Raw genomic sequence first — 19,046 nt, forward strand, 5'->3', positions numbered from 1 at the left:
AAATGGACTCTGGCGTAAAGTGCACAGTAGCAAAAAAAAAAAAGGCAAACTTGGCAGTGCTCGCGCTCTCCGAGCCCTCCCCTCTCTCTCTCCATCACCGAGGGAGGGGGACTTGTGCTCACGTGCACTCGCTGCGCGCCCCCAATCAGTTGAACAGAGGGTGCGATACATAATCCAGCCCCAGGAAGGGGACACCCTCCTCACTCTTTCCCTCCTGTCAAGCCCCCGGAGCTGCAGACGCCGCACAGCCCGCGGACCGAGACGCCTACGCCGCCGCCTCTTGCTCCTGAGCGGATGGAGAATCGGGCTTTGAGGAGGACGTGTGCCGCGGTTGTTGCGGGTTGTGCATGACTTCCAGCGGACGTGCAAGGACGGGGCAGAGCGGAGGACCAGACAGTGCTCTACTGGAGACGTAAACATTGCCATGCCCTGCTGCATGCAGCACCTCCTCCGACCCGCTGCCTGCTCCTCCCCTGGTCCAGGACTCACGGCTCAGCCTTAGAGGACAACAGCAGGAGAACCAGAAGGTAACGCTGCTGTCGAGGCGGAATTATTTCGGAGACGTGGTGAAGTTGCGTTCGGGATAGGAGGCTGCGGCGGGCCAAGGTCCTCTCTGCGCTGTTCCTATCCTGCATCCTGGCTTAGCCGTGTCCGCGTTGCGCGGCCATGCTTCAGGCAGCATCCTCCGACCTGTTCCCGACTTGAGCTTCACTCTGTTGGATTAAAAGAAGTTTCCGGCTGCAGAAAAAACTACTCCAGGTCCTTGTGCATATTTGTCATTATTGTTTTCTACTCTGGGAACGTTCCCACTCTTTTAGAAACTGTGATAATGACCATATTTCATGATAGTTTAGATTGTGGCTGGCTTTATTTCAGACCCAGACTGACCACACTTTCCAAAGATGCGATCAACTGCCGACGTTTTAATAAGTAAAGTGTCTCAAACATCATTCAGAGCTGCCCCTGCATGAGTGCTCAGTGGGACGGGTCTCGTTATTATCACAGTTCACATTAAGGCAGCACCATGGGTGCCAAGCAGACCAAAGGCCAGGAGCCTGGAGGAGCCAGTCCTCAGCACAGCTGGAAGCGAACGCCCACCAAAGAGAAGGGAGACATCCTAGCTTCCCTCATGCTGAAGTCGGGGGACCGACTGAACCGTGGCGGGACGCCGCCGCCCTACCAGCGCCGCATCGGCATGATCCAGGAGATGATGCTGATGGCCAAGCAGGGGAAGCAGGATGAGGCCACGGAGATGCTGAAGACGCTCCGACAGGTAGTTGGGTCAGTGTGGTTGTGTGTGAGTGAGTGCGGCAGAGTGAGTAAAGCCTTCAGGAGTCACAGCACCCATGATGCCTGCTTGCTTTTGTTCCTTTCCACCTTCTCTCTTCTCTTCCCTTTCATGCTGTTTGTGCCTAAGCTGATGTCAGCACTGTTGCTGAAACAGAGGCCAGGCTGACTGTTGACAAACTGACTGAAGTGAATCAGGAACTGACTGCCGGCTGATGAATTGACCTCATCCTGGCCCGAATGGCCGAACACTGGCCGGACCTCTTGTGCTCAGCCCAGCTGTGCGTGGCCGTGGCGTGGAGGCCGCTATGATTTATAGCCTCTGTCTGTCTTTCAAGACATTTGGCTGGTTGCTGCTGTTGCTACAGACAGAAGGACAAGCCTAACAACAGGCTGTGGTTAGAAACAAAAACGAGAGCAGGAGAGGGAAAATGTCACCACTTGAATTAGAGGACGGAGACGGCAGGAGTGAAAAAATGAAGTGATTCTGTATGTGTATGAAAAGAAGGGAACAAGATAACGCTGAAGAAGATAGTAAGGAGAGAGAAACCAGTTTATAATCCCTCATCCCTATGGAGAGCATGGCGCAGAATCCATTCACTGCCTCTGTACACAGTTTATCCCCCTATGACTCAACCACAGGGATCTTCTATACATACATCTTATTTATTGTTTGGCCTTTGGAGATTTCCACTAGCTCCTTTCTGTTACTAAATACTGATTAGATTCATTTGCAACCCCTAACCCCTGAATCAATGACAAACTGTGAAGCAAAATAAAGACACGGCCGACCTGTCCACACACATCATTAGGGGATTACCGTCTCTGTTGTTGCTTGATTAAGCTATGGTAGCCCAGAGGAGGAGAATCACACTTTCCAGACTGAAAGTGGAGGAAAAACAACGCAGCAGGGCAGTTAAGGTCCTCGCTACTAAGCAGCCGGTCTGTTCGCCAGGGCAAAAGACACAGAGGCTAAAAAAGGCCAAGACTAAAGCTAGCCTAGCACTATCTAAACATAGAGTAATTCTACTATCGTCTCAAGTTGACACATGAACGCTGAAAAGTACCAAAGAGGGACTGTTTTCTGGCTTAAAACCATCTCCCTGAACGTAACTTTAAAAAGTTCCCAAAAAGCGCCTTTATTTCAGCGGTAGCCTCTTCTGAGAGCAGCTCAAAGCCTTGCCCCCCAACCATGACAGTGGCTACGACCCCGAGGGCATGGCCAGGCCTGAAAGCTGGTTAGATTCAAAAAGTATGAAGACAGAGAAGAGCTTCACCAAAGCAAAGACATATGAAAGATGTGAGACATGGGGTAAAATATCGTGAAAATATCTCGAGTCTGTGGAAGCAATGGAAACATTAGTTTTGAGTGAAATTGTTCGAAAATTGATACGTCATCCGAACTGATACTGAATCAGAACAAAAACCTCAAGAACGATCGGCAGCACTACATCTTGACTTCAGTAATACAAGACGTAGAAAGCCACAAAATGTTACGTTCAATAGCAGAAGAAGTACAGCTTGACTTCTGTCTCGCAGCCTTTAATTTTGCAAAATTTTCTCCAACAACTTAGAAACTGGAGATCCAGTCCAGCCTGGTCCCTTTGTATGTGCCGTGGTATCTGGACTGAGAAGGCCCAGGTCTAGTTAACTAAGGACTCATAGTTAGTGGTTTGTGTCGGTGATCAAAGTCGTGTAGTGCCAGAAATACAGTCATCGGTTTAACAAATTCATCTTTACGCTGTTAATGTGGCCCTCCATAGGACCTCTATTAGGCTCCAGATACAGTACAGCTACTGGGAGGTTTGTGGTAAACTATAATCTATATCGTTTTTTGTCTTGTCATTAAGAAACTTGGACAACATTTACAAACTTCCTGGATGTCAGGGCATCCATTATTCTGATCAGACTGATGGCGTTATGCCAACGACCGCTACTGCACCGTAATATCATCAAGTAAAAAAGAGATGGCTCAGCTCTCATCCAGCGGGCGATGGGTCAAGCTAACTGCGACCTGTGGAGGATTTTTCTTTGCTGTTGTTCACCACATTAAGGATTAGAGGAAAGAAAACATCCACCAGGGGCGGCACAGTGACTTGGTGGTTAGCACTGACACCTCCAAGTCTCCCAGTACTCTGTGATAGACTGGCGACCTGTCCAGGGTTCACTCCCGCCTCTTACCCCATGACAGCTGGGATAGGCTCCAGCAACCCCCACGACCCTAGTGAGGATTAAGCGGTAGAAGAAGATGAGATAAAAACGTCCATGCACTCAACAACTGGGTCAAAGTTAACAACATGGGGAGAGACTGGCACATTCAAGGTTGAATTCCCAGGATGTCACCGATGTGGAGGCCATAGAAAATTGGGAGGAGAACTGAGAGGGACTAAAACATTTGCAAATTTGGTGTTAATGCAAATTTACATTTGCACAGCGTGGATAATAACAAGTCTTCATGGCGGGTCATGAGGCGAAATAATAACTTTTGGTTTGATATTCTGGAGTGTTCGTTCTCTAGTTGATGAGTACGCGGTGGACAGACACACAATGAATTTGATTAAGACAATTACTGCAGATAAAGAGGACAGGGAGAGAGAGAGAGAAAACAGCACGAGTGCAGCAGACACTGATATGGACGAAGAGAAGTGGTGGTGAGTGATTACAGAGACATTAAGCATTTGGAGGAGGAAGAGGAGAAAATAACATGAAGGAGAGAAATGGAAGAGAGGGCGTGTTTGTGCAAGACGGGAAAGTCGCTCGTCGCTGGTTACCAGGTTCTCTTCCGCGTTTCCTGGATACCATGGCGATGGCCGGAGAGTGCGGATTAAATAGACATTGATTCATTAAGCAGGATCTCTGTTAAGAGCTAATGGGGAGGGCACCTTCTCAATCTCCGCCCGTCAATTAACTGGAAACTAATGCTATCATCCCTTCACCGCTTCCCCTTGGGTTGACTCGATGCTTTAACCATAACCAGTGTCAGAGGAAACCTCCAGCAGCTCCAAATTTATCCTGGTGTGGTTTCCTCCGGGATCTCCAGTCAGCTGCTTGTGATTTATGACTCGTCCTCTGATATGTGACCAGGGTTTTATCAAATAGTGAGAGGCTGCTGTGTTGTGGTTGCCTCTGATAATATCAATGTAAGAGCAAAGCAGCTGATCTCTTAAGATGCTGACGATATTCGTTTTATACTAATTTTGTTTCGGTTCATTTTGGAAAGATTTTCACATTTTACATTTTACCTCCAGCATATAGCCTGTGAAAGAGTCATTGTCCTTCTCCAGAATTGATTTATCAGCTGTGTCTTGTAGTTTTAACCTATCAAGTTTCTTATTGTGCTGATAGAGGATTAAGGATGGCCATCGATAAGGTTTTATTGATACTGATGTCATTATCAATTCTGTCATTCGATCCTGTAAACAACAGCGATTTTATTGAGTTACTAAACAAGAGATAAAAGCTTGTGTAAGGAAACAAATAGGAAATTGGTCACTGGATCCTCACTAGCGCTGCTCTGCTGAGACTTAGCGGTAGCTGTACTCGTTGACCAGAGATTGTCGAACACATGACACTCTGTATTTAATGCCATGCGTCGTCATCAAATACTTCAGCATGTTGGTGGTGTTCCTGCCCTTGCTTGAAATTACAGTGCTGCGTAAGTTGGACGTTGTTCTATTACAGTCCATTCTGGAGAAGGGAAGCCACACTTTGGACTGTTTCAGTCTCTCCGCCATCGCGTCTTCCTTGTTGTCATCATGTGAGTGTCATGTAATGTGAAAGACGTGCCTTGGAAATTGACTGTAGGCTTCAATGTACTTCTTCTTTCATTTTATGGCGGGTGGCAAACAACTTTAAGGTGCATTACCACCACCACCTGGACTGGGATGTTAAAATTTGGCACGAAAAGTATTGATAAGAGAAATCGACAAGCGTGAAGGCTAAAAGAACCGGTTATCGATGCCCCGTCCCTATAAAGACAACAGCTTTAGACATTTTAGTGTTAAATGCTCCTCCTTCTTGTTCTTTTTTTTGGAACTTAAAGAACGACGTCTCCATGTGGTGCTGTTTGATTGACTGGTTCATATTTGTGGTGTGAGTGCTGCCTGCCATCATCACCAGCTATATTAAGTTTTTCAAGGGACATTTTTATACTTCTTCACACTACGGGCGACGATGTTGTAAAATGGCCAAGTCCTTCAACTGCCACTGAAAGACTTGCACCAGGATGTTGCTAGTGGGGGTCTTTTGGGTCCTGTGGGTTGAGGTCTCTGTGAATCATCCCACAGATACATGATCAGTTTGGGATCTAGTCAATTTGGAGACCAGGTCAACACCTAACACCTGAGTTGTTCCTAAACCATTTTTATGTATCTGTGTTAGGCTGCATCCTGTTTGGGATGTATATGAAAATCGCACAATGTAACTTTTTGTTAATTTGGTGCTTAGAAATGAAGCAGGGTTAAAAAGCTGCAAAAGTCAGTTGGAGACCTAACTGTGAACTAGATACAACATTTTGGGTAGAGAGAAAGGAAGTAGGACTAGTAAAAATAACATAGAGTATGACCGGTTGACTCTCGATGGTTGACGTTGAAAAATCCTATTCACTCTCCCCGGAAATAAGCTTTTGAAAGTGAAAATTCAAAATGCTTCTCTCTTTTCCTGATAGAACTGAGATCGCCACCTCTTTGGCTGAGCTAAATAGCTTTTGTGCCTTTAATAAACATAAATATAAGATGTGGGGTCGCTCGTGGATTATGCACTGTTTGCTCTTGGAACAGTGAAATGTATTCTGGGATATCTAGTCCTCTCAGTTTATCCCCTGATGCATAGTCCATGTAACAGGCAGGCCGAGAACACATCCGGGTATTTGGACTGTACTCGGTCAGATGCACACTTTGAACTGGAACAGTATTTGGACAGCGGCTGATGATGTTTCAAGTCCACAAGAGCAGACAAGAACACATATTGATTATTGCCCTATGTATGCAGCTGTCCTCGTTCAACCATGATCGGCCCCAGCGTTCACCCACCCTGCTTCATCCTGGGAAGACGTCTAATCAGTCAGAAGAATTGGCAGCTCCTATGTGGCGGTGTGGGGCTATTAATTGAAACTGAAAATTATGAGAGAAAATAAAGCTTATCTTTAAATTTAACAACCTACAGCAAATTCTCTCCTCATAAAAAAAATAATTAAATAAAAAAATGTTATTGCTGCTTAATTGTATGATCAAAGAGGCTGCATCAGAGGTTGGTCAAGCGTGGTTTAAGTCAATATCGACTTAATAAATGGGTCCTCCTGCCCTTATTTCCTTTTATTTACCAAAGGGTCCACACTTGAGATGTTTTGTTTGCCATGTCTGTCTCCAGCTCCGTCTTTGTTCACGTTGAGCTGAGTTCAGACCACAGCTTTGATGCTGACCGGCTCTAATTAGCTCGGGGGATGCTTTCTAATGAAAGAAAAGCCCACATTGTTTTCCAGGTAGCATAAATTGCTGTTGAGTGTTTGTGTGCATCCGCACACGCACACAATCCCCCCAGGACTCAAGGAAGTAAACTGTGTATTTTTATATTGTCACCGTCGTGTTCGTTTCATGAGTGGCCTCTGTTAATAATGCACGTCACTTCTGGAAGGTGAATTTGTTCAGACCCTTTAAAAAAGAGCCATCTTTTGTTTTCTGTTGGGTCGAATTATTTCAGTTTATAAAAACAACAGCGTTGCCAACCTTCTCGCCATAGACACACCCACACAATGTCAGTACTCCGTTTTGCATATGTTAATTGAAAGTTTCATAAACCTTACCGTGTTTGGGTTCAGATTAGAGTGAGCTAGGAGATTCATTTCCATTCAGAGTTGATCTGTTTGCATCGTGCCTCAAATCCCTATTGCAGCAAGAAGAAGAAGACACATTGTGCTCACCTCTGACTCGGACGCTCACAGGGAAATGATCTCCTGTTCCTTTTGTACCAATTACATTTTTTTACGGCAAGAGAATTAATTAAAAACATTTCCCAATGTTTCTTTTGTGCCTATTCATTGTTCCACCCAGCCGGTTCCGGTGAATGCCTTGAGAGAATTTCTTGAAGTATTTGGCACACTTGAACTGAAGGGTGAACTGTGATGTGGTCAAATGTTGCTGTGACGTCACAAAACACGTGCCTCGCATCCGTCTCAGTCTTTAAGCATCATCTGTCAGAAGCTTCAGAGGACGCCATTTCATTACGTCCGGTACAAACGTCTTCCTGGAAGCTGTGAACCTATTATTATAATCTGGCGGTCAAAGGTTGGTGTTACATCACATGACATAAATCAAGAACAAACGTTCAAATTATCCAAATACCAAAGTGAAACAGCAACAGGACTCAGAGTCTCTTGAAGATGTTTCATTCAAGTAGCTTCTTCAGCTCTAAGAGACGGATGGAGAGTGACATGACGAGTGTCTGTAAAAAACAGTTATTTCCCTGTAGATGGAGGATCCTGTTTTCTTTCCCCGATGAATAATACTTTAGCTGCCTATTTTTTAACATGATGCCAGACCCCCGGCCGGGTGAGTTTATGATGGGCACCATCCACACGTGTTCCCATTTAAGTCGTGTTGCTCTTGTTTCAGCTTCACTTCTTGGATATACAATGACCTGGATGACCAAGGACGACAACTTTAGACTTTTACTCTTTTATTCCATGTGCAGATTAAACCATCTAGAGAAATACCCCTTTTATTGCGCTCAACAACCACTCTTGTGTCCGGCCACTTGTTGTAGTCATTGAGTTTCTCATTTAAATGTACCAGTAAGTGTTTTTCTCAAAATGTGTCTTCACCCAAGGGTCCTAAAATCTCTGTTTGATTAGACTTTTATCTCTATATATGTATATATATATTTTTTATTTTTACTCACAATTTTTCAACAAATTTATTTAAAAACAGCCTCCAGGTGAAATCCCAGACACATGTTGCAACTTTAGCAGAAGTGAAGCTAACAGTGCATAATATGTACAGGTACGTTCATGTTTATGGCAGTTGCACGGCCACCCTGCTGTTGCACATGTTTGAAATAAAAAATAATATTTGGTTGCCTTAACATTGAATGCAAAAATATAAAAATTATTATATATAAATATAAAAAGCCTGGATTAATACAGAACACATACTGTATAGTAGGTAGGGGGTCCCTACTTAATCTCTCTATCAGTTTGGGGTCCTTGACCATTGGGTGAGAGGCAGGCTACACCCTGGACATGTCATCGGTCTTTCACAGGGCTATGACAGTTGAGTGATGCTCAATGTTTGATTGGGCTCATGCTATGTGGTGTCTGATGACTGAATACCTCAACAAGTCACACCTACACACACTGCAGAGCATGGAGGTAGTCAGCATTCATTCATAATCCACAATCCAAACGTTGTTAAAAGACTGAAAAACCAAACCGGTCAATTGACTGAATTGTCCCCTGAAAGGGTGTTGTAGCGTCAGTGGGCCTCACTCATGAACACGCGGGCAGATATAATTTGTGACGGCTGATTGTGTGACCTCAGTTGGAAAGCGTGTGAGTGTGTGTATCCTGGCCACCGGCAGCTCGTATCAAAACATGCACCTGTTGATGAAATAATAACTGGTATCTCTCACCTGCTGTGTTGCTATAAATGTCACTCTCATCTGGCAATATTGCAGCTGATTAATATGTGTGCCTATGTCATTCAGTCAAAGCTGCCGTCATTATTTGCTGCCCCTCCCACGCAGAACAATAGGCAGCATGGAAACCTCAGTGAGTCATAGCTTTCTGTTAGAAACCAAGCCCTTCTCTCTCTCTCCCTATCTGAACATGGTCGGTCCTGTTGCTACTCAACTGGCAATATATTGTCTGCAAAACAAACCCAATCACAAGTAAAAATAAATCTCTGCAGAAAGTCTTTCATGCACACGAGCAGATGCGGCAAAAATAACGGTGCAGCAAAGCCATCGCATATTGTTGAGGTAACATCCAGTGGCAAAGGGTGTGTACTGTATGTGTCTGAGTGTGTGTGTGTGGAGGACAGTGACAGAAATCACTGCTTCATTAACTAATTCACAAACCCCTATGAAGTACACACTTGAAACAGTTCGCTGACAAATACGCAGTATATTCAGTTTCCAAACGCTGAGCTGCCTTTATTGTTGCACTATGAAATTTTTGAGGGAACTGTATAGATTGATACAGCCTTTGTGTCAGTAGGAATTTATCATTGACCCACGCAGTGATCATAAGCTAAGAGGTTTGCCCTCACCCAACTGGAAAAAATGCAAATCCCCGATGTATTGAGATACCGGGTCTAGGAGTCTGTCTCTATGTTAGTAGCTGTATACTGGTACAGTGCAGAGGGAAAAAAATATAGCATCAGCGTGCTCACATTAATGATCTTAGCATGCTGTTTTCACCTTGTGTAATGTTGTTTGAGTGTGCTAGCATGCTAGCATTTTGCTGAATTTTTAGTGGCGTAATGCTGGTTTGGATCCACTACATTGTGAAGTGATTATGTTCCAGCAAAGATCAGCCGGACTAATTTAGTTGTTGGGTGGACTCTGTGTGGTGGGGTGTTGGACAGAAGAGCAACAGCTGCATGGTCAGTCTTGTCATTTGAATTTGTGAGACTATCAAATTGTATCCATAGCTACTTTTTTTTTCTCTGTGTTTGTTGAAATACGCCTCATAATGCAACCTAAATGGCGTGTTACCCAGCTAAAATATGTCTGTAAGCCATCCATATTTGTACTGAACTCTGCCCAATGCATTGAAATACATTAAGAGCTGCCATCAGTATAGCTAAAAATGAATATGCTAGTAAAAAGAAAAACACCCTCAAGCCGGTCACAAGGTCTAAGGCCCAGGGTTTGCTCATGGTCCCCTGATGATGAATACCGATTATTTTGGTTACTCTAACCTTTCCATCATCAAGCAGTAAATAAATTTAGTATTTTGGAGATGTCTATATCTTTTGGGCTCATTGCCCAGGTCACATTCATGCCTAGCGACTGATTAACCCTCTCCATTTTGCACACTGCATGAGCTAGGACAAAATGTCAGGACTTCTTATAATCTAATTGGCAGATTGCCACGAAATGAGCACATTCATGCTACCAAGGGAGTCTGTGACCTTTTACTCCCACACCCGGAGCCAACTTTACTTTTTTTTGTCCCACTGCCAGACCTAAGATCTAAGGACTGAAAAAAATTACAGCATATTGAAAAAATATTATTCTACGTCCATGATGGGGAGCGTGGTGGAGAAAAAATGATGAAGTAGACGAGCTCAAATAAATGGTGCCCAATCATATTGATGCGTTGTACTACAGTGTATACAAACTCAGCAGTACAGTGAAGCAAAGCAGCCTTCTTACATTCATCAGAGTGCTTTTGGCTGCTTGTCTAATCCTCTCCCGTGTACTCTCATGTGGAGTTGTCGTTCATGTGTTGGCTTCTGAAGATCCAACAAGGCCGCTGCTCATGCGTGAAGTCTCCCCCAACAGGTTTGTGCTTCGTCAACTTTGATGGGGCTCTGGATGTGACAATTTTCTTTTTTTCCTTTTCCCTCACCAGCAGGCAGACAGAGGGAAGCAGTGCGACAGGCTTTAATTTAATGCTTTAGGGGGTCAGCGAGTTGACAAAGCAGCGTGGAAAATGTAAAACCCTTTCGGACGCTAGCTTGCACTTACAGCGCGAGAGATGTGCATGAATGGATTTTTCGCTTTTATGTTTGCTCATCACGGTAATTGTCGTGAGTCCGTTGAATTCTCCCATGTGTATGAAATGCGTTATATAAACATTAGTGTTGCCTGTATAAGCGCCACACTGTATGTACATACTACTGCATGATTGATGGTATGCTTAATGTGTTTAGGACCTGGGCATGGAGTCAACATCCCTGGATGACGTGCTGTACCGCTACGCCAGCTTCAGAAACCTGGTTGATCCCATCACACACGACCTGATTATCAGCCTGGCAAGATATGTCCACTGCCCCAAGACGGTAGGACACACACACACACACACACACACACATACACACACACACACATACACGCGCTCATTAAAAAAAAAAAAAATAGCTTCACGTGAAGAATCTAAAAATTCAGATTACGGCGCACGCTCACACTCACAGGCTGATTCATTGCGTCGCTGCTATCAGATGATCTCCTGACTCATTTTGTCTGACACTATTAGGTTACGGAAGTGCTCTAAGTGGTTTTCTAGCTGTGTGTGTCCTTGAGGGAACTCGTGTTTGTTCATTCATGTGGTCCAGTATGTCATTGAGGGAGAGAGGGAGAGAGGGAGAGAGAGAGAGAGAGAAAGAAAGCGTGACTGCAGCCATGCTGGATGAATAATGCAGGAAAGGAGGAGGAGCGATGGAGATGAAGATAGGAATTACAAGGCCTGATGGATCATCTCGGGGTGCTGCGTTCTGTTGAAGCGCTGTTGCCCCAAAGCGGATGTGTGATGAACACTTTAATGATAGGATGAAAAAAAAATACTGAAAAAATACACGGTTTCCCTGCTTTAATACTGGAAAATGTACAAATCAGCCACAATATTAAAACCACTGACAAGTGAAGGAAATAACAGTGTTGAGACGATTCAATGTTCTGGTGGGAAACTTTTGGACCTGGCATTCATGTGGATGTTACTTAGACATGTAGCACCCACCGACACCAGACCAGACACCCCCACCCCAGAGAAATGACACTACACCCCAGCACCATGACAGACACACACATACAAATGGCGTAGGAACAACTCAAAAAAACATGAAAATTAGACTCTAAACATACACTGGACTGAAATATATTGAGTTGTGTTGACTAAAGTCATACTGACAAAGGACTAGTTCACTTGGGGACCCTTTTCTCCGCCTCCTTTCATGTAAGAATTGTTTAGTCTGTGCTATAGACTGGACAGGTGTTAGGGGGCAAAGTCAAGATGTCCTTGACCCATTTAGAGCTCAAAACCATCAGACGAACAAAACCGCGGATGATGGTGTTAAGATTTATGACATGCGCGGCAGCATATATTGATTAGTTGGATTTTTATTAAATCGAGTATTAATTTGTTCATCACATCAGTAAAGCTGGGCCTGATTTAAGTTTTCACCAGGATCAATACAGTCTCGTCACATCATGTTATTTTTATTATTATTATCATTAATCCAAATGTGCAAAGTAACTAAAGTTTTCAAAAAGTGTAGAGGTATAAAATGTATAATATTAACTCTGGCATGTAGTTGAGTGAAGCAGAAAGAAGCAGAGATGTTATAACCATGCACAGTAAATTGTAGCGGGGTAATTTTTAAATATCACGACGTTCCCAGGTAAAAAAAAGAAATCCTGGACACCAAAAGTTTTACAGTGGATTAAAATTTAAAAGAAACTGGTACATATTATCATCACAATACAAAACGGCACCAGTTTTAGCTGCCAATACTCAGGTGCTCTGAATGTACCGCACTCGTCATTGTGTTGTGTTTAGTGTACACCTCATAATAGGTGAACAGACAGATGTCGAGCAGAGCGGAGCTGGAAAGAAAGAAAACACCAGAGGGGGGGTTGTGATGTGAGAAAAGGCAACAAGAGAGAGGAAGTAGAGAATGAGGACATGGTGTTGTTTCCCTCCCTCCTTCCCTATAATTTGCATAACTGTGAAATATTTGCAGTGTCGTCATGATGAGATGGCGTCAAGCCGAATCCTTGACAAACTGTCTTCCCATTTCTTGTTGCATTGTGGAGCAGTGTAATTCATGTTGAAAATACGGACCGCGCTGTCTTAAGTCAGTCTAGTTTATTTTTCACCATTTTTATGACAGAAGTGTACAGAATTACTTTTAATCTCCTTTTGGGTCATGTTTCTGGCCACGCTGAGAGAGTAAGTTTGATTTAAAATTTAAATATTTCACAGGGTGTTTGTCAGTGTGAGCAAGACTCTTTTTTTCCCCAATTGTTAATGGAAAAATATTGCCTAGTTCAGCTTTAACTTTTGAAATATTTACAGTACGGTTTGTGGATGCATATAATGGAACAACATTACCTGGTTTATCAGGTGCAATGTTTATCACAGACATTTAATCTGTCATATTAAGTACAGATTTGACTGAGAAGTACTTCCACTCTTATCTTATGCAAAGTCCTAAATGTAGTGTAAGTCTTTTGTACTTTTCGGTTTCCAGTAATGTATTGTCATACACACAGTCCGTATGAAGAACGCAAATATTCCTCTAATTATACTTTTGTCCACACTTTTATCTGCGCTCCATAAGCCCAGTTACCACTGAGTTACCTCATTCAGCTGATAGTCACTGATGCTGACTGTTCAGATGAAAATCATCAAGGTTGCCACTTCAAATTAGTGGTTCTGTTCCCCTGTCCATCCCTGCGAGCATATTATTCGCCGCTGGAGCCCTGACAACTGCAAAGCTGCGCACGCAAGAACCGTTTCACAGCTTCCCTCCACAGAGGAAATTTCCATCAAGCAGTGCCATAAAAGCACAAAGAGTATTCCCAGAAACCCCTTTCCACCCCCAACGCACGTAAGCTACTGTGCCCCCAGCCGGCCGATAACCCTGCATTTACGCGCAGGGGACAGGTTTGAAGGATTTTGTTTTCTCTGACGCGACACGCGCTGAGTGCTGCACTTTTTTTTTTTTTTTCTGCACTGTATGCTTCGCTTCCACCTGCCACTGTGTGTGTTTTTGTGCAGAATATGTGTTGTGTTGCCATTGGCACCGTCAGAGCTGGATCTCGCTTTTGTTGCCCGTGTCCATTTAAAGGTTCCAGCCAACAAGTAACGCTGTGCACCCTCCTCAGCCTGGCTGATTAATACGAACCATAATACCGCGCAGGATTAATGACACATTTCCATGAATAAACAAAGGGGCCGGGAGCCTGTTTAGCTAAAGGACAGATTAAAAGATTGAGGTAGCTGTGGTTAATGCATAAATAAAAGTAATTGTTGATTATGTCATACTGTTCTCCCTCTCTAAGGTATGTTTATGGATCTCTTGAGTTAATGAATAGGGCATAGAAAAGAGGAATATTTCATAATATAAGTCAAAGCTTTATATATGCAGCATGCATAAAACACACTCTGTATAATGCTGCCACTATAAATAATATAGCAAGTCTTGCGCATAAATATTTCACAGTCGGTCCAGAATAAGTTCTTCTCATTGACTGCCAGAGTGGTATCGATTGGTTCGACGGTGTGAGATCAATCACACTGCATCCCATCCTTCAAATCCAGTGAGAACCAAACTGACTTTTAAGCAAAGGTCAATATAGAGAAGCCGATACATTAAGGTGTTGTGTTATTATTACGTGTAACTTCTCAGATGAAAAGCAGCAACAATATAATGTCTTTGATGCACATGTTAGTTTCGTACAATATTAATAGAGGTGCAGGTATGGGAACCCTTTTGAATGACCTGAAGTTTTGTATTAATTGGTCACAAAATGAAGCACGGAACAGACAAAAAAAATATTTGCTTAAACCCACATTTGTCCACACGATGCTTTGTGTGTAACATCTTTCAGCAACTAGCACAATTTTTCCGAGTGTAATCCTTCTGTGCTGAACTCTGAAAAATGCCACCATCTGAGGTTCAACTAGTGTGAAAAAAAACTAGAGATACAGATTCTTAAGGACTCCCCAATGCCAGTAAATGGCCAACCACTGGCTTTGTGTCATGGTCATGAGATTCTGGCACAAAACATGATATATCGCTGGATGAGCTAATGGTAAGAAATGGTATACACATCCTGCCTCCTGAGTGGGCTCTCTTGGGCCCCATTTAGACCTGTCATTAACATCCATCCTGGACAAATCGGGTCACGAGTGACCGGTTTCAAGTACAAATGAGACCACACTCAGGACACGTTTGAGTCATCCAATCTCAGGACACAATTAGAGGCATTTGACCACATTTCTTTGGTGGTGTGAACATACAATTCATCCTCGAGGGGTTAAATTGTTTGACTGGAGATTTTCCTCATTCATGATGAGGGGGGAAAAGCACCATAAGTGATGTCTGTTCATTAGTAGTGAGAGCCTTTTAAAATGTTCTGTCCTTGTAGCCGTTAAACACTAAATAATATATGAAACCTCAACAACATTATATTTTCAACATTTGAGTATATCACGTGTGTCTGTTGTTTAACCAAAAAAAAAATGGACATGGTGGTTTATTGATGGCCATGTGGACGTATAGGGAGATGCGTGGAATAAAGTACTGTGATTTTATTAAGGTTCCAGTGTTGCACTTATAACCTGCCCTTTGTGCAAGCCTCTAAAATGATGTCAGGCCAAAGATGAATCAATCAATAACAACTTCACACATGTCCTTTCAGTGAGTGTCTTCACAGCTTGTTCCATGATATCTATCAGCCCTGAGCGCTGTCCATGGTCCTGATACCAGGTACAGGTGTGAACACAGGTCCTTAGAGCTCGCGTTCAGATTGCCCAGGTTGGATGAAAGGCCTTGGAAACATTTTGAGCCTCATGTTGATGGATTAAAGTGCTCTAATAAAGCAACATAATCATACCACGATTACAAATGACACCGACAAGCTTACTAAGGCCAATGCAGCCGGTATGTGATGTGACAAGAGCTCATTTATTACCTGTATGCGCCGTTTGGAAAAGTTAATACACTTGAAGTCTATAGAGGCAGAACACGTGACATATCAGTGGATATTTACACTAATTTGGTTTCAGAGACAAAGCATTTGTATACTGTATCTTGGTAGGACTTGGTTCTAGCTGAATTGTTTTTATGCCAATAGAAAACTGTGTGGTGTGGCAAAAGCCACATAAATCCGACGCAAGTTATCGCTCGCTGGTCTCTGATCTGCCTGTACTTTCTCAGTGTTTAATGCACTTGCTCATATCAAAGTGTTGATGAAAATACAGTTTATTGGCCAGCAGTATTTTGTGCACTTGTCCACACAACATAGTTGACACACAATAGTCCACTGGTCAATTTCTTGTAGCTGCTTCAGAAAAGAAGTCCATGGTTTAGAATAATGTGAAGCAGCAGCAAAAAATGTGCAAACACAGCTCCAACATAGATGGTCCAGGGTTTATGTTTATTGAAGATAGAGTTTTAAAAAAGTTGTCTTGATCACTGGATGTTGTGATTGATGGTTTTCCTCAGCATTGTTTTGGACCGTTTTTGGCTCCCCTGTCATTACTCACAATTACACATACAAAAAACAAAGAAACTAACAAAAAAAAACAGATGCAGATCTATAACAATGCTCATGGAATACAAACAGAAATTAGATATGAAATAGAATAATATGATTTGAGGACCAAAATCAATGTGTCATCTTCTAATCTAATGCACAAACCGTATGTGTGGTGGGAAAGTGAGGCGCATGAGGTCAGAATGAGAAAACACATCCTGTCAACTTGTGGAACATCCCTCCTGTCAGACGTCCTCCACCTTCACTGCACGCAGTACATGTAAATACACAACCATTCATATTCACCGCTAATACGTGCACACCAACACAAACACAGAGCTCACACAGGCAGACGTCAGACGCGCACGGGGATTCACTTCATCCACAGAAGAGCGTACTCAAAGGTTGGTGTGCATACCCCCACACTGATGCACGCTCGTGCACACAATTTCTCTCCTAATGCTCGCACATTCAGTGTGACACGCAGCAGCACAGCAGCCTCCGTAGAGGGTGTGAAAGGTCTATTCATTGCTGTACGACTCCAGCTAAGGAGGGCGGCCTGTGAATCTGTACTTACGGTGGCGGAAAGCTTCACTGCTTTGTCGCTGCCGCTGCTCTGAATCTCTGTTATTTTCTCTTTCCTTTGCCGCTGTATTTTCACCATTTCACACCTCTTTGGTCTCCTCTCTGCAGCTTGTAAAGTCCTCTCTCATTTTCACTTGTGTGTGTGTGTCCCTCCATCTGTCCATCAACCTCTGAGAATCCAACAGCTCAGGGCTCAGCTTGACTTTGCTTAAAAACAAACAAACAAAAAAAACAGCATCTGTGTCCTGATGTGTTCCTGTTTGACTCTGCTGATGTTACAGCTGGTTAAATATCAAAGATATGCTAGCCTCCCTCATAATGTCTTATTTTATTTATTTGTGCAGAATATTAGTCTGAAGTTCCCTTTTACATTTGTTACAGTTACATTACATTGCAGTGGTATCATTTCTATATTTTCTTATTATATTTTATTTTTAAGCGTTTGGCCATAAGACCTTCATCAGAGCATTCACAATACAACGAGCAGGCAGGTTAAAAAACTGTCAATCCCACTGTGGTCATTAAACAGAATGCAATCCACCTGTGCACACTCTGCTGAAAGAAACCGCACCTCCTGGGAAGTGTAGTTTTAATGTTCTTGAGGTGCTGGCTGTGGGGCCTACACATGAGAAACAGATGTAAGTGGCACAGTAGAAGAAAGACACAATATCAACAAGCACCTTAAAGTCCTAAATGCATGGTGATGAAAGTGAGTAAAAAATAAAAAAATCATTTGACTCCTCACAAGCAAATGTAATTAAACCACGGCTAATGCATTAAATCTGCATCTGGCATCAGGAGAACCTTCATCACTGTGGAGTCCATCAATCACAGGGTTTCATTTCTTCAGGAATTCCATCCATATGCCATGACTCATCTAATGCTGTGTGTATGTAATGTTTGCATCCTACCTTTATGTTCACAACCACACCATAATATAACACACACACACACACACACACACACACACACATATATATTTAACCCTTCAAGACCTGAACATTCGCCTCCGCTTAAAACAATCTTGCTGTATTTGAATAACTGTAACTTACCGGTGGACAATGATTCAAGTGTGGTTGAACACTAGAAAAAAAGCTGCCATTGCGGTAATTGTGACGCACCGCTGCTGTCGGCTGCAGGTTGGGGAGCAACACAAGACCGGGGAGCCGCAGGAAGAGAGAGTTGTTTGGAGGAATTTGTTAGTTAGTTCTACCCTTGAGATGTCACGAAGGTCTTCCAGACTAAAGCACGACTTCCCAGTGTTCAGCCACACTTTAAATTTTGTGGTAGAGCAAACCACAGTGAGTTACAGTGATTTAAATACAAACTTTAACGTATCACCAGCGACACATTCAGGCTTTAAAGGGATATTTTATACACATATTAAAAAAAGGAAAAAGGAATATGAACCTAAAACAGGCTTTTACAGAGTCAGACAGTTCTGATGTTGTTATCTACTGATATAATTATGATTCCCCCAAAAGGGTCAAATGTTCAAAACAATGATGTGCGTTAGTTCATAAATCTGAGGTAATGGATTGGTTATTTTCATAAATTCAATTATTAAGCTGGCCCCTCTGTTAGCTCCCATCCAGCAGGGCTGCGGTGATTAAATTCAGTGTGAGATCTTGATATGCAGCGCTAATACACCTGTTTGCACTCTTTAACAAATTCAATTCCACGGGTTCATTAACTCCTTTGCACTCTTCACCAGTTCATTCCCTCGCTTGTTTAATTATTGTTTACCGGTCTGTGGCATTAGTTTGGAAGCATTCAGGAGTCCCTCAGTTCATTTGTGCTGTCATCCGGTCATTTCATTGATTTTAAATGGTTTTCATCACTTACCTGTCTGTTCACTTGCCTCATTAAAGGTGGAGGCGACCCTGCCTGAGAAAAGCTGATGAACACACCCCTCCTTCAGAAGCTTGACCCCCAAATTCATGGTTGCGCGTTGTCAAGGCAACAGGGTCGTG

At 43.1% G+C, this 19,046-nt stretch overlaps 1 protein-coding gene across 2 annotated transcripts in view; it reads left to right on the top strand.

The window, feature by feature from the left end:
* Window positions 1-73: 73 nt before the first annotated feature.
* Window positions 74-19,046, top strand: part of lrrc75a (leucine rich repeat containing 75A) — a 52,570-nt gene continuing 33,597 nt past the window's right edge. The window contains exons 1-3 of one of the 2 annotated variants that reach the window (XM_047594938.1): window positions 74-759; window positions 877-1,273; window positions 11,160-11,288. In XM_047594938.1, coding sequence (XP_047450894.1) covers window positions 1,025-1,273; window positions 11,160-11,288 — 378 coding nt within the window. In that variant the 5' untranslated portion in view covers window positions 74-759; window positions 877-1,024. Of the gene's footprint in view, window positions 1,274-11,159; window positions 11,289-19,046 lie in introns of both variants that reach the window. The other variant, XM_047594937.1, reaches the window with a different exon arrangement.

This window comes from Mugil cephalus, chromosome 9 (assembly GCF_022458985.1).
Source record: "Mugil cephalus isolate CIBA_MC_2020 chromosome 9, CIBA_Mcephalus_1.1, whole genome shotgun sequence".
NCBI lineage: Eukaryota > Metazoa > Chordata > Actinopteri > Mugiliformes > Mugilidae > Mugil > Mugil cephalus.